Source organism: Oryctolagus cuniculus, chromosome 1 (genome assembly GCF_051225735.1).
Source record: "Oryctolagus cuniculus isolate XC-2025 breed Fujian yellow rabbit chromosome 1, ASM5122573v1, whole genome shotgun sequence".
NCBI lineage: Eukaryota > Metazoa > Chordata > Mammalia > Lagomorpha > Leporidae > Oryctolagus > Oryctolagus cuniculus.
The window spans coordinates 58805368-58821726 of NC_142867.1; the positions used below are offsets into that span (position 1 = coordinate 58805368).

At 43.8% G+C, this 16359-nt stretch overlaps 1 protein-coding gene across 50 annotated transcripts in view; it reads right to left on the bottom strand.

The window, feature by feature from the left end:
* PPFIBP2 (PPFIB scaffold protein 2) overlaps positions 1–16359 on the bottom strand; it is a 172829-nt gene that overhangs the window by 31077 nt on the left and 125393 nt on the right. For 26 of the 50 annotated variants that reach the window (XR_016231805.1, XM_089329426.1, XM_089329424.1 and 23 more), the window contains 6 exons: positions 15101–15283; positions 12050–12142; positions 6856–6967; positions 4335–4396; positions 3160–3235; positions 1577–1680 (listed from right to left, as the gene is read on the bottom strand). Coding sequence is in view for 48 of the 50 variants with exons in the window: in XM_089329426.1 (XP_089185552.1) it covers positions 1577–1680; positions 3160–3235; positions 4335–4396; positions 6856–6967; positions 12050–12142; positions 15101–15283 (630 nt within the window). In the remaining 2 variants the exon portion in view is untranslated. The remainder of the gene's footprint in view (positions 1–1576; positions 1681–3159; positions 3236–4334; positions 4397–6855; positions 6968–12049; positions 12143–15100; positions 15284–16359) is intronic. The other 24 variants (XR_016231806.1, XM_089329432.1, XM_089329493.1 and 21 more) reach the window with 1 other exon arrangement.

The following is a 16359-nucleotide window of genomic DNA, read 5'->3' on the forward strand; positions in this document are numbered from 1 at the left end:
TACAGTCCTGAGACCGAGGTTCCTGGGCTTTTGCTGCTCCTGCCCTTTCTAAACATAGTTCTTTTGTTTTTCCTTTTATTCCATGAGTCCCTGAATACCCTCCCCAAAACATTCCCTTTTGGCTTAGGTTACACAGTCAATGTCTATTGTTTGCATTCAGAGAATCCTTACTGATAAAAGTCACTCAACAAACAAGAGCAACATCAACTGCCTGCCAGGCCCTACACTAGGTGTGGAACAAGCACTCCCCACTGCTGGAAGTTAGATAAGCAAACAGGATAAAACAAATAATGCAACATGTCCTTAATGGCACTAACACTTAAACATAATATAGGAATAGAGGGAAGGGGCTTCCTCCCTCTCCTCACTCATGGGAAGGTTGTGGAGGCCATTAGAAGAGAGAAGACTTGAGATGAATTTTGAGAAATGAGAATGGCCTCACCAAGAAGGCAAGAAAGAAAAGCGCAGCCCTAGTGGAGCCAGCATGAACAGCAGTTATTCAAAGCACACAGGGCTATGTCTTCAGTGTTCTGCTGACCACAATGACTGCTTCCTCACAGCCCAGGATCTTGTTAATATACTATAGAAAGAACACTGGCAATATAACATAGTTATTAAAAGCCTGGGCTTTGTGGTCAGATAGCCCTAGGTCCAAGTCCAAGTTCTGCCATCTACTTACTGTATGGTCTTGGGTAAATTATATACCTCTCTGAACCTCACAAGGACCCAAGTGGGGTGTCATTAGGAGAATAAGAGGTGAGCCACATAGAGTGCTCACTGCAGTGACCACACAAAAGTAGTAAGCAACGTTTGGTTCCTGCTATTTTGTAATCGCCAGCAACCTGGGGTACTTGTTCTGATTTGTAATTAGGTCACTGGATGACATATTTGCTCCTCTCTTAATTAAAATGCTTTGAGCTATAGCTAAATTCTTTTTCTGTTTGACCATTCGGCATATTTACAAATCTTTTTACAAGCTGACCATAAGCTGAAGCCCTTCCTCTACCTGAGATCTGGATCTATTAGCTTGTTTGCCTATTGTGAGATTCATACAATAAGAGTCGATTTTACATAAACAAACAAAAGAAAGAAAAGTTCTATGTTGGTTATCAAGACTGCAAGAGGATATGTGTAAAGTAGAGATGTCTCACTTTAGGAGTTAATTATCTCTCTATATGAGCAAGATGCGTGGTTAAGTCAACAAATATGTGTTACATCCTACAGAGGAGGAGGCATTAATGCAAACCATAAAGAAATGGTGGTAAACAAAACAAATGCTACCATTGGTCTAGATTTACATTCCATAGAAAAGAGACAAAAATAAACAACCTGATTCGAAAGGAAAATTACAATGCTTGACCATTCCACCATCTATCATGCTGCTCCAAGCTAGAGTACAGGCCTGAGTCCTGGTCCCTCCCCTCATTTTTCTCCCCAGGGCTTGGAACCACTCCCTTGACTTAATTATTCACTGGTCAAGATGTGTCCCTGACAGATGTCTGACTAGATCTTCCCCTCACCTCAAGACAAGCTCTGACGGCTGCTGAAACCCTACATTATGGATGGAAACAGGTACCTCTTGTTTAAATAATTCTTCAGGGTCTTTATTTGAGGTGTTCCATTTTCTGAAGCTTCCCTCCAGATCTTCTTCATTGATGGAGAGAGTTCTCTCTGAGGGTCCTGGAAGCATTAATGCAGATGAGGTGGATCATTATTGTGTGAAAGATTCAGAAACCATAGTTGTCCAACAAAATCCCAACATTGTTTCTCCTTCATTAAGAAAGACCAAGAAATACACAGAGGGACATCAAGAGTTTAATTCATTAAATGCTTGAGGGCAGCTGAGCAAGGCCTGTTATGAGAGTCACTTCAAGGTCAACACTCACCTATGAAACTAAGGCAAGGCCTCTGGCCACAGGCAATTAGGTCCTAATAGTGACTTGACCCAAGATCCCAAAGGATTAGAGAAAAGAGGGCTGGGATGTGTATGTGGCAGTGGGCAGAGGTCCTGGGCACAGACTAGTCAACCACAACCCTGCAGAGGCTTGGTTTCTTCCCATGAAGAGGCAAAAGCTCAGCCAGAATCAAAAGTTCCTGAAGAATCCCTAACTAACAAAGCAGCCCTCTTCTGTGAAATAGCTGCTTCTGCAGGATCTGCAATGGGATCCCAGGTCAAAAGCTTGAACACCAAGGTGCACAGCCTGGTGTACATACCATGGTATCACAAGAACACAGATGGTGCCTACATATCGCATTTAGTCGAGGCAGAACATACAAAGCACAACAGCTATCCATGTCTTATGACATTCTGTGGGAACCCAGATACACAGAGACTCAAGCAGGGGTCCCAGAATGTCATCTGAGCTGCTGAAGATTTAGATTTTCTAGGAGGGGTCAGTGCGGTGCTGTAGAGGGTTAAGCCGACATCCCACATGGATGCCAGTGTGAATCCTGACTGCTTCACTTCCAATCCAGCTCCCGGCTAATGGCCTGGGAAAGCAGTGGAAGATCACGTAAGTGCTTAGGCCCCTACAGCCATGTGGGAGACCCTGAAGAAGCTCCTGGCTCCTGGCTCCTGGCTCCGGTCTGGCCCAGCCTTGGCTGTTGGTGAACCAGCAGAAGGCAGGCTTCTCTTTCTTTGCCTCTACCATTCTTACTCTCTAACTCCACTTTTCAGTAAATAAATAAATCTTTTTTTAAGATCATTGAAATTCTAAAAAAAAAAAAAAAAAAAAAGGTTCTCTGAGAGAACAAACTCTATCCCCCCACTGAGAGTTCTGAGTAGATTTTTGATCTGAGTAGATTTTTGATTTTACTTGCTGTCTGTAAGGGATATCCTGGAAGTTACAATAGAGACTCCCCCTCCCCCAAGGGGATGAAATTGTGACCACCACAAGGGGATGAAATTGAAAGTTCTATTTTCAGGGTGATACAGATAGTCCCTGGAAGTTCTGAGCTCACTACCACTTGACAAAACTTCTGGAAATCAACAGTGGCCAATTTCCCACCATCCATGGATAGTGCAAACAATCTCGAGTAGGGGATCTTCTGCCAATGGAGGTAAAGAACTTTCTCACAGGACTGCCCTTAGATTTAACACAGTAACACAGTAGATAGACTATGTTTGGGAGAGAATGGTAGGACTGCCTTTTGTCTTACCTTGAGTTGCCATCACAATCTCCTTCACCCTCCGGTACTGGTTTAACAGCCCAGTGAGCTCTTCTATCCGACGGTCCTATCATGGTGTGAGGGCAGATTTAAACACACTAACTTAGATGCTGGAGCCCAGGCTATGCTCAGCAGATACCCCATGTGGATCTAAAGAGTACCTCAGAGAATGTCCAGGACCACCCAATGAACTGAAGTCCCAGTGGACTGCCTCAGAGGCAGCTGTCGGCACTCATGATTAACTGAAGATTATGAGTCAACAGTCACTGTTTAAGATGTGCTTGGTGGGGCTTAACATTCCCAGAAGCATGAAACTCACTGTCTCCTTACCTTTCTGAAACAGTCATTGAAATTAGCCTCCTAGTCCTGGGTTACCCTCTGAACTTCCCCCCAACCAAACACACACAAAGACTACAATAAGGTTGTCTTCTTTATCTTAATACACCCACCTATTCCTCAGGAGTCTGAGAGACCTTATACAACAAAGGAAATTCCCAGAGGAAATTCTTTCTTTCAAAGCAGAGACCTAGGAAGTTGAGAGGCCACATGTATCCTGGCATTAGACAAATGTGGGTATGATCCCTGGCTCTGCTATCTACTAACGTCCATGCTTTGGGCAAAATTACTTAAGCACTTTGAGTCTGTTTCTTCATTTATAAAATACAGGATTATGATCCTTAGAGATGATGTTTACGTCAGATAGGAGCTCTATATTTAGAGATGAATATTTTATGATTATGAAGGAATTCGATGGGAAGAATACAATGTGGTAGGGTACTGCACGCTTCCAAGTGTCTCTATGATGGTTCTACACCAGATTATATATATTGGAGGTTGGTGGCCTATTCCTGAGTTTTGCTAGTAGTCTCAACAGGAGCTATGATACTGGCAATAACCACAGGAGTAACTTTTCCCCAGACTAGCAGGAATAGGCAGGGATCTAATCTGTTTTTGGAAGATTCCATTTAGGCAAAGTTCCCAGGCAGCAAAGTCACAAACAGGTGGGTGAGGCCAAGTCCCCAGGATGTAGAAACCATTCTCCTGATCCTTGAATCAATGGTTTGATGGGCATGGCACTATTCAGAGTACTGGAGACCAGTGGGGACTATACAGAGCCAAAGCTGTCAGCACAGGGAAAGGACAAAGCTGCTCAATGACCATCTTACCTTATCTTCATTGGCAACAAGCAAAGTTTCCATCCCCATTTTCAGGCGTTGAATTTCTTGGTCTATAAAAATTGAAGTATAGAAAGAACCACTGACATAAACACACTCCATTGACCACACATGCTAAAACATTACTTAAATTCAAACTTGAAAATCTTCCATCTGAATATGGGCTTCATTATTTCTCTAAAGTGCTTAAAATACTATCTGGCATAGGGTCAGTCTCATTACATGCTTTTTCGGACTATTAAATGAAAGAACCTAATATTCTACCTACTGTTCATAGACATTTAACAGCAAAATCAAAATGCCATTTACTCAAGTTGACACAGAAGAACTCAAAAATCATTCACAACCAACATCTCCCAAGAACACAGATAATATAATGTCTAATATAGAAGAAGCAGTTCTTAGCCTTTATAACTTGAGTAGCCACATACCCGGACTGATTTTGGAGAAAATCATATAGGCCAACAGAATTATAAGCAGAAAATTTCAAATAAAAAAGAAAATTCTACAACTGAATAAAGACTGGGAAAAATTATTTAAAATAGTTTGGCAGTTGGCTTAATATAGGCAGTTTGTATAGTCAGAATTGACTAACCAATGTTTAGATGTGTCAATAAATATGTTAAAACAAATACTATGGTTAAGGGAAAATAATTTTATCATAAACTCACAGAACTTCCCTGTGGTCTGAAGAATCTGTCAGTCTGTGGTGAAAAACTCATTTGTTTTCTCTCACTTTGGACCCGACAGGGGCTCACTGACTTCTTCCCAGACTGGTCCAGAGAACCATGTCAAAGGCCAATGCCTAAATGAGCAAGAGGTCATCTGCCATATACTTAGAGTCTAGAAATTGGCATACAGCTTTTTTCAAAGAAGGACCTACACTTACCCTTAAAATGAGTATTGCAAAAGGAATATGGTTGTCTATGCGAGTGTAAGCAAAGTACAGAGACAAGGAACTAAAGTATAGGCACCAGTTTTCTTTTGGAATGTTTGTTACATCAAACAAGGAAAACAAGAGATCTATGGACTTTGTGTACATAGTTGTAAGCAGTCTTTTTCAGAGTGAAATGGAGAGTACTTGCTCATTATCTTAGGTTTCTGGCAGCTGATATCAACTCTGTAGTCCAGTTTATGGGGGGCAGAGTGATAAGCTCCAGGTAGATGGACAAATCTCAATTAATTGGTCAGAACCCAACCTAAGCAGCAAATGACCAAAGGACCAATTCCAGGAGGTACCCAATGATGGAGTACGGTAGAGCCCAGATGGCTTGGAATGTCAGGGAGCATGGAGTAGACTGAGAAGGCTGCCTGACCTAAAAGTCACATCACGGGGAGCTCTCTGGCCAGATCTGGCATTTCAGATGGTGCAGGATATCTCTGTGGGACTCAACCTCCACAGGTAGGTAGGTGACACACCCAGTGGTTTGGGAAGACACTAAGAAAGGCTGGGAGAGGGATGAGCATGGTGTTCACTAATTTCCCTCTCTAGCCTAAGCAATCGTTGTATGGCTCCCACACCCCAGGTAGGGATCCAAGCTTAGCAGCACTAAGGCCAAGAAGAGACTGTGTTGTGGCACCAATTCATGGGACTATATGATCCCCTCCAGCATTGCTTTGTAGTCTCTTGGAAAGAGAAAAAGTTGAAAGATGTATGAAATTTCTGTACACACAGCAAATAACCATAAATATAAAACATTTGCTAGTCAGCAAGACTTGGACATCTCAGAGGCCACTCATCATCCTTTCACTTATCCAATAAGTATTTCTTAGGTGCCTATCATTGGTTAAATATTGTGCTGGACTCTGCAGATATGAGAGACACTCCCTGCCTCAGAGTGGTAATGACAGTCTATACTGTAAGATCTCCCAAAACCGAGTACTGAAAAGTTAAATTAAGTGCTATGAAGAGAAAAAAAAAATAGGAGGATGCTGACATAAGAGAACAGGACAAGGGGCACCTTCTGGAAGTAGAATGGCCAAAAAGGGTCTCTCTGAGAGATAACATTTGAGTTGAGATCGAAAACATGAAAAAGAACTGATTTGTTTTTGCAACCTCAGGGCCTTGTTTAAGTATCAGGCAGGTATCCATGAAATGACTGAACTGCTAAAGCGCGTCCTTTGGTGATAACATGGAAGCAAGGGTTTTCAATTAAATGAAAGTTGTGTATTTCCTCCATTCTCAGTAAAAGCTCCAGAGATGGTTGCACAATTAACAGAGCTCCAGGGAACACTGTGCACTTAAGAAAAGTCTTAGTAGTTGTCTCTTGGGTAAGGGAGGGGGTCCGTAGCCATGACTCTACAATAGAGCTATGTTTTGTAAGCTCACATACATAAGCATGCACACATACACACGTATCCATTAATTCACAGTGCCTGCACACATACATACATGGACATATGTAAAAGCATACCTACTCACACAACTGTACACACACTCATTAATAGACACACATGCCCACTTTTAAGAGAGGGTCCAGGACAACTGCATTTAGTCAGTCAAGCCAGTCACCTCTCTCTGCGTGTTCACCGTGGAGAGCTGCAGTCCGGGAGAGCTGGCTGTGCAGACGCTCAATTTCTGCATCTTTCAGGGCCACCTGCTCTTGCAGCTGGGCTACCTCGGCCTGGAAGAGCAAGAGGATCCCTATCAGGTCAGATGGGGTGGCCAACCATGATGAAGTGGCTTGCGTCAGAACCCAAGACTATTTATCTACATACCCCAGGACACATCAAAGATTGAGAGCAGAGGGGGAGAGTCAGAGGGGCACACTGCCCCTCCCCAAAGGGTGGAACTCTGCTGAGTGAATTATCCTTCTCAGTTCTTCTGGCCCTGTCTACGGATCTAGCCATCAATCTGAACCTTCCAGTGCAACCTGCTACTTGACCAGACTTTTTTCTGTCCTGCCTTGTAAGACTCAGATATCAGTGAGACCAGAGGGCTGAGGCTGAATGCCTTAGGAGTGCTGTCCTTAGTGTAGAGGTTATTTCTAAATATGGTTTTCTTTCTCCAAAACAGTCACGCAATAGCATTTAGATACACTACTCTAACAAGTGCATCTTTCATCTTTCCACCCCACACAGGAAATGCAACAGAAATCAAATCGCTCCTGGTGGTGGAATTCTCCCTCCCTCAATGCTCCCCCACCTTTTGTGCAGTCACTGCTTCTGCATCCTCACCCATATTTAAGTACACACAAGAATTCAAGTGTGCTTAGCATATATACTTTCCCAAAACAAGTATGCACGTGTAGCACACAAGGGTGCACACATCTTCCTCTATGCATCCATGCACACGGGGAGCTACATTACATGATGTTCACGTCTCCATTAAATAGAGCAGATTAAGTTTCACACACAACAGTAGGTTTGGTTGTCCATGCTTTCCCATACTCATTAAAGATCAGGACTGTGTAGAGAGGCACTTTGACTTTGGCATTAAGCAAACCTAGATTCTCTAATTTTCTAGTTAGGTAACTGTGGGCAAGTAAGATAACCTTTCTGAGTCACAGCTCGTTTGTAAAACAGGGGAAAAGAACAGCTACTTCCTAAGACTGCAGTGAGAATTAATACAATAGTAATGAGCAAGTTAGTCTAATACAATCTGTCTATCAAGTGCTCAATAAATGCTATTACTATTGTTCTCAAAGCCAATGGAATACAATACAAAGGATCCTACTCTGGCCATATCTCCCTGTGTGCTAACAAACCAGTTGTCAAGGGTTTTATATGGACTGTCCTTTCCCACAGAGGCCCATGTTAAATGCTGAATAACTTCAAAGTACCAAATGAGCACTGGTCCTGTCGGTGGTTCCTTCTGCACAAGGGGCATTGTGTTTGGTTTAGCACCTCCGCCTCAGCCTCTGTGCTCTTTCTTAGATCAATCCTCACAAGAAAGTACGGAGGGAAGCAACAGCCCTTCAAGCCACTGGGAAGAATACAGAATTTGTGCAACATTCAGTGTCAAAGTGAAAGAACTACTCAGTGACCAGGCCAGGATGTAAGTCAGGCCGGCCTGCCTGCCCAGCAAGGGCTCCACCAACCCCAGATGTAATGGGACAGATGAGGGCCACTCTTATAAGGCTTGGGGTCCCTGAGGCCACTGTCTCTAATCTTCCCCCAAATGGGACAGAGACAGCAAATAAAGGAAAAAAGAGCTGAGGGGTATGTTTGCTTACTCCCCTATTCACTGTAGAGCCTTGCCCCACCCTGCTCTTTCTATTTTATTTTTTAAAGATTTATTTATTTACTTGAAAGTCAGAGTTACACAGAGAGAGGCAGAGAGGCAGAGAGGCAGAGAGAGAGAGAGAGAGAGAGAGAGAGATATTTCTATCTACTGGTTTACTCCCCAGTTGGCCGTAATAGCCGGATCTGCACTGATTTGAAGCCAGGAGCCAGGAGCTTCCTCTGGGTCTCCCACTTGGGTGCAGGGGCCCAAGGGCCTGGGCCATCTTCTACTGCTTTCCCAGGTCACAGCAAAGAGCTGGATAGGAAGTAGAGCAGCCGGGACTCAAACTGGCACTACACCATGGCGCCGGCCCCTGACCTGGTCTTTACAGAGACAGACAGCCAGGTCTCTCTGTGCTAAACTGCTTGCTAAGAAATGCAGCCTTGGAGTAGTCTTTCATAGCTCACTCAGGGCCTTGGGGCCCACAGGTTTACAATTAACAGTGACAGTGGCTTCTGAAAACCCTAGCCTAGAGGCTCTCAATCCAAACACCTATTTCCATGAGAGACTCTTTTTGGAAGATATTACCTTAACCTTCCTTGTGTCTCTCTATGCCTGTTTCTCCCTTTCTTTGCAGGCTGGATGGATGCTGGTCTCTGTTAGGAATCTACACGTCTGATGCTTGCTGCAGGTCCCAAGGTAAGACTTTAGTAAGTGGGCCTGTTGAGGCAGCCTAGCACCTGGTACTAGGAGGCTGCTTCTGAGCCCTGCCTCCCGATGGAGTTACCTTTGTATGTACTGTGGATCTACAGACTAAGTGACTGGACCCAACTTCCCTTGTACCGATGCCCACAGAATAGGCCAGAAACTACCAGATGTTCTGTTAGAGGTTAGCTGCCCCCACTGCTAGGATGGCCAACAAAAGCCCAGAAGCTCTCATCTGAACATGAGGACAAAGTAGTGCTGCTGCCATCAATGCCACAGTCACTGAGGCTAGAGCTGTGTGGCAAGAGGCTCGAGACAGCCACACAGACTGGCAGGCAGGCAGGTACAGATGCGTGCTCTGGGTCCCCACCAGTGCTGGGCCTCATTAAACTCATGGACCGGGGCCGGCACCGTGGCATCCCATATGGGTGCTGGGTTCTAGTCCCAGTTGTTCCTCTTCCAGTCTAGCTCTCTGTTGTGGCCTGGGAAGGCAGTGGAGGATGGCCCAAGTGCTTGGGCCCTGTACCCGCGTGGGAGACCAGGAGGAAGCACCTGGCTCCTGGCTTCAGATCAGTGTAGCTCCAGCCACAGTGACCATTTGGGGGGTGAACCAACAGAAGGAAGACCTTTCTCTGTCTCTCTCTCTCTCACTGTCTAACTCTACCTGTCCAAAAAACAAAAAACAAAAAACAACTCATGGACCATGGCCTATAGACACTGTACTGGAAGATGGTTCACCTTTAGGGACTGAGAAGCCTTCAGCAAAAACTGAAGAACTTTCAGAAACAGTGTAGGTTTTTACTGCAGTAAATCAGAATGATACAGAAAAGAGGATGAGAACAGGGGAGCAGCATAGACTGGATCTGAACCTCGCCTTGACCACTCTGAGCCTGTTTCCCTACAGGTACAAATGAAAATAATAAAGTATACTTACTGAGATATTTTATGGATTAAATGATAAAATGCATGCAAAGGACTTGGTGTATCCTGGCATGTAGGAAGTGCTTCACACCTGGTAATTATTAAATAACACTTATCTTTTCAAATTTCTACATGCTAAGGCAAAGAGTTTATGTAACGTAAAAAGAAAAGAGTTATTTGGTCTTCTAACAGAGGTATGTACACTTCAAAGGTTTCACCAAGACAGGACTTGGTTGACTGAAGCACCATAATGGAAGAAAGTTCAGAGCCAATGAGCAAAGCAATGCATCCAGAATTAGTGAGTGTGAAGTATAGCACACACAAGAGTGTTTCAAAAGGTTCTAGGAAAACTGGAATTAAAGATAAATTTGTTTGTACAGAAAAACTGAGATCATATATAGACAAGGTCTTCAAAAATTTCATGGAAAATGAATATTATGATAAAAACTGCATGAAATTCAAATATTTTATACTAAAATAAACATTTTTACATATATACGTATTTTATGTCTATATACATAAACATTTTAATTCAATTTTCTACAAATCTTTTGGATTATCTTCATACAAGGCTATATTCAGACAAAAATAGAAGATAGATGGAGCTGGTTGGTACTATCTAGCTATCAGTTCTCGAGAAAGTTTGTATCTCAGTTTTATCATCTGTAAAATGGTTAAGCAAATTATTTTACATTTATTTTCTGGAATTTTAAGTGCATATTAACATCATGTTTAGCATTTTAATAAAATGGAAATCAAAAAAACTTAAATGAAAAAAGCATGGTGTAAAACTGCATATAACTGGTCAATACCAGAAATTAAGAAAGAAATTAGGAGACAGAAAGACCACAAAGACAGAGAAAAATACATGGGAGGAAAAAGTAATAATGACCGCTCTTAGGTGATTTATTCCTTTAATTTTTCTTTTATGGTCTGAAATTTTTCTACTATGAGTATTAGGCTGTGAGAGCTTCGTCTCTCAACTCCACCCAACCAAAGAATTTATTCTTTGTGTCCTTTAAACAGAAAGCTTCCCAGGTGAATTTGAATGGGGAAAAAAATGATTTAAATCATTTTTAGGAATACATCAATTGTCTAAAATCAAGTATGCCTATCTTTGGAAAAACTAGTTATAAAAGGGACTGTTACACCTAGCAAGATGAACCCAACATAACGCTGAAATTCATCTGTCCAGGACTCATCACCTCTGCACTCCCCAGCTCACTGCCTAACAGTGTGCCTACCGGCTCATTCGCTTGATCACTCAGCCCCCCCGGTCCACCTTCAGTCAGGAGCTGTGGGACTCGGCAAGGGGAAGGAGACTCAGTTACTGCACTTTAGCAGCTCAGAATCTCACAGGCTTTCCCCAGGAGGAGTGTTCGTGGATCAAGCCTTGGTGCTGCACTGTCTGAGCACCACTGCATGTCCACATAGTAGGACTGGCTTGCACTCTTCTTCCCTTCCTCCCTTCCTCCCTTCCTTTTGAAGATTTGTTTATTTGAAAGACAGAGCTGCAAAGGGAAGGAGAGACACAGAGAGAAAGAGATCTTCCATCTGCTGGTTTGCTCCCCAAATGGACACAACAACCAGGACTGGGCCAAGCCAAAGCCACGAGCCTGGAACTCCATCTGGATCTCCCACATGGGTGTCAAGGGCCCAAGAAGTTGGGCCATTTTCTGTTGCTTTGCCGGGTGTGTTTGTGGGGCACTGGATTGGAAGCAGAGTGACCAGGACTTGAATCAGCACTGTGATATGGGATGTTGGTGTCACAGACAGCAGCTTGACCCACTGCACCACACTACCAGCCTAGTTTGTGTTTTTCAAATTTAGGCTCCTGGAAACTCTGAGTCTGACCTTAGACCCTCCCCCACAGGGCCTCTGTGCTGTCCCCATGAACATCAGCCCCACCCTTTACCTTAGTGGCCTTCAGCTTCCACTCATACTGATTCCGTTCATTCTCCAACTCTTCCACTTTGATTTTGAGGTGTCTGAGCTCTTGCAGTAACTCCTAGAAGGATCAGGGAGACAAAGTCCTTATGGTTAAAGGCATGTGCTAGGTCTACAAGCCTGGTGAGCTCATGCACACGGGATGCCGGGGCAGCAGCCATGTCAAGCTCTACACTTCAGCCTTAATCTTGAAATCTGGTCTGTGTTTCAGAAGCACTGACAAACGTTAGGGAGTTCCAGACATAAGAGAAAATGTTTCTTTAAAAAAAAAAAAAAAAAAAAAAAAAAAAAACTATTCTGCCTGCCCCTTCCTCTGACATCCGTGTATGTCTACATCATGCACAGGTGTGCTGGGGGCCAGAGAGGTAAGGATTGGAAATGGAAAGACAAGAAGTCGTACTGAAAGGAAGCAGCTTCTTCTCCCGTGATGCGGACGGAGTCCTCTCTCTGTGCTAGGGGTAGAGGAACTTGGAGGAGGAGGTACATGATTGTAGAAGGCTTCCCAGAGGAAATCACAGCCAGAAGCACAGAAATGAATCAGTAAGAGAACAAATGCTAGGTGCCATAGGTGGACATCAAAATAGGTGTTCCAGTTCAGAGGAGCAGGTTGATAAAAGAGGGAAGGCGAGGGCACACAGGGAGGGTAAGAGTAGGAGACAGCACAGGAGAGGACTGGAGGATGAGGTCAGCACAAAGTGGAAGATGGGGTGGGGAGGCTACGCTGGGGGCTCTGTGCAAAGGCTTTTATATGAGAATATGGATTCTGATGCTGTTCACTGGACAACAGGGAGCCAGGGAAGGTTGCTGAGTGGGGGAAGTGTTACTAAAACAATGTGAGCATGTCCGTGCTGCTAGTAAATGGAGGAACCGGAATTCAAGTCCGTATCATCTGACTCCCGAGCCCCTGCTTTTTAAACTCCCCTTTCAATAAAGAAGATGCCACCAAGTACAGTGGCCGTGAATCAGGATTCCCTTAACTAATAACTGCTTCTCCTGACCAGTTCCTACCAGAATTGGCCTGGGGTAATTATTTCCACAGGCTTTCTGAACTCCAAACTCACACTGTTGACTTCCTGTTCAACATCTCTACATGGATGTCACCCAGCCATCTCTGGAATGTCAGGTCCCAAGTGGGACTCTCAATTCCCAAATCACCCGTTTCACTAACTGGCATATTTAAGTCATCTAATCGCCTGGGCCAGAAACCTGAAATGCATCTGTGGCCTCTCTCCCTCTTCCCCTATATATAATTCAACCCCAAGCTTTATCAATTGGTATCTCCAAGAATATAACCCAAATGTCTCATTTCCTTCTCATTCTACCACCACTATTCTGCTCTAACAATGAGTGTCGGTAGCCTAGGCAATCCCTTCATTGGTTGCTCCTCTGCCCTGCCCCCTTCAAATCCATTGACTCTTAGGACACCAGGGGAACAATATGATTTAAAAAAATATCTGATTCTGGCATGCTAAACTTCAACCCATGACCATTACTGCCTGGCCTGTTCCAGGTCCCTGTTTGCTTCTTTATCATCCTTTCTTGCCAGTTACATTTCAGACAGACTGCAAAGTTTTCAGTTCTCGTTCCAATTTGCATCTTCCATCTAGAACTATCCACCAGGCTACCTCCTGTCTATCCTTCAGGTCTCCCTGAGCAAAGCTACCCGACCTCCACATTATATCAAGTCCCTCTGCAAGGCCTTCTTTTTTGTAATCTGTGTATCTTGTACCTAACTTGCACTCAAACCTTTATGTATAGGATTACTTATGGTTAATTCTCCTCCTCTTTCTGTAAGCTCCTCCGATCATCAGCAGTGCCTGACACAGCAGGTATGTGTCATACATCAATGAATGATCACCCAAAACTCAAGTCATTATTTATCTTGCCTGGGACTCTGAATTCTGAACCAACACACCATGAAGTGACAGTGCTTACACCTGAATGTGGTGATAAATTATTAATATTGCCTTAGAGTTGAGGTGAGCATCTCTAATGCCTGTTTGTTAAAAAAATTTTTTCTAAGTTAAGGTTAATATACATCCATGATCTGTGTCACTGGACTTCAAGGCCTTGGTCACCTATTTTGGCTATCAGCTGATTAAGGATCATTTTCTAGGAACTTAGGTAGTTCTGCCTGAGGGGCTCCAACACCTAGAAGTTAGCGGCTCCTCTGTCCATGCTTGTATCCTTACTCAGTCCTGAGACTGAACGTGGCCTATTGATGGCAGAGTTGTAAGTGTATGGGATACCATTGCCTGAAGACTGTCATTGTGGGGACACACAGATTATGCCCTCCCAGTTCTTATGCCTTGTCTGGTGCATGGCTCAGTGGTTGTGAAATCACCCTCATCTGATAACATGGGGGAATTTTTCCTTGAAATTCAGATGATGACTTAACTGTTCACATCAAACGTAAACTTTTGTTCTATTTTTCTCACAGGGCATAAATCTCTTTAAACATGAACTTGAAAGGACTCTTTTTCATGATCCTTTTTTGTGGCACATAATTTTATTTGATTAGTACATATTCTTGTGAAATGTTATGTCAGTTTTTTTTGGCAATTCAATTTGTATTTTTAACATTTATTTATTTATATAAAGGGAACTGATTTCAGGCATTTTATATCATGATGCTTTCTTATGTAAAATAAAGGATCATGTGAAAATGAAAGTGCATTTAATCTAACCATCCAGGAGAAAAAAAATCTCATACTGGGGTTTCTTTTGCATAAATGCCCTATCAGTCTTAGCATCTAACACACCTCATCCCCAGTCCTGAGGGAGATGAGTGCTGCAACCTGAACAGCGGTTGGCTTCACCTGGTCAGACCCTGGTCAGTAAGCATCCAGAGCTCACCTCCCATCCCAAGAGGAATGAGTGAGTCCCAGCTCTGCCTGTAGGTAACAACAGATCCATGCTAAACCACAGCACTCGGTTCAGGTTAGTAGGAACCCCAGCCCCTCCATCAGGGAAATGCCCCACACACGCATGCTCTGATATACTTAAGTGTGGTTCCTACAGGTGACCCCTCCCAAGGGGCACAGTCCTGGCTGCATGGCTGGGGCTCGGCTGCACCGTCACCAGCCGCTGCCTCCTCAGGGTTGTCCCTACTGAGTAACAGGCGCTCTTGAATCTGCCTGTGGATGTCCAGCTGCAGCCTACACATCTGCTCCTGCAGCTCACTGATCACATTCAGAACCGACTGTAGGAAGGAAAAGAGAGGAGAGAAAAGCACTGAAGCTCAGTCAATTTTCAGACACACCAAGCTTAAGAGAAAGCACAGAAGGAAGGAAGGAAGCGCGCAGAGGCTGGGCAGCTGGTGCCTGGCGGCCCATAACAGTCACCTCCCGTGGCCAGCCACTTTCTTCACAGGATCCAAAAGCATGGCATTCTCCCTGAGGCAGCCCCATAGCTTGGACAAACATACAACAGATCCCTTGTGCCATACTCGATGGCCAGCCTTGCAGGTTGACATCAGAGGCACAGGGAGTAGAAGAAACTATCTAAGCAGAAACAATAGCAGATACGGGTGCACAACATGCACATACTGACATATCTCCTCCACACACGTCTATACATACATGCTACCTCCTCCACTCAATACATCAATGAATGATGTATGAGGTGACACATATGGCATACACCACATTTGTACATAACACATCCCCAACTCTAAAATCATTCAGTAACAACATGCCTATTTTAGCATTCATCCTGTGTTTTTCCATCGTGTCCAAAAGACTACACTAAGCAGTGTTACTGGACCACCTCCCTGAAGTATGAATTTACCAGGTCTACTGCTATACAGTGTGGATTTCCATTCCTGGCCAAATCAAGGAGGTCAGTCAGAGGCAACTCACTGGTGGTGGGCATGGATTCCTACTTTGTCCATTACGTTCGGGCAAACCACCATAGAGTTAACCTCAAACTTAACAGACTTACATTCTATAGAACTAACTTGTTCTGTCATTTTGAAGATAAGGAAAAGATGGCTCATTTCCAGTTTTTAGCAACTCATTTGGTTTTCCTGATTCCTTAAAATTTAATTACAGCAAGCATTCTAGGGACTGTTGTTGTAAAGTCTTTGCACCAGTCACAGGCATCAGTGGAATCAAGTCTATTCTTTTTTTAATCTTCTTATTAAGAGCTTTAAAAATGGCTTTATGGGGGCCAGTAGCGTGGTGCAGTAGGTTAAGTCCCCGCCAGTGGTGTCGGCATCCAATATGGGCACCAGTTCAAGTCCTGGCTACTAAACTTCCAATCCAACTCTCTGCTAAT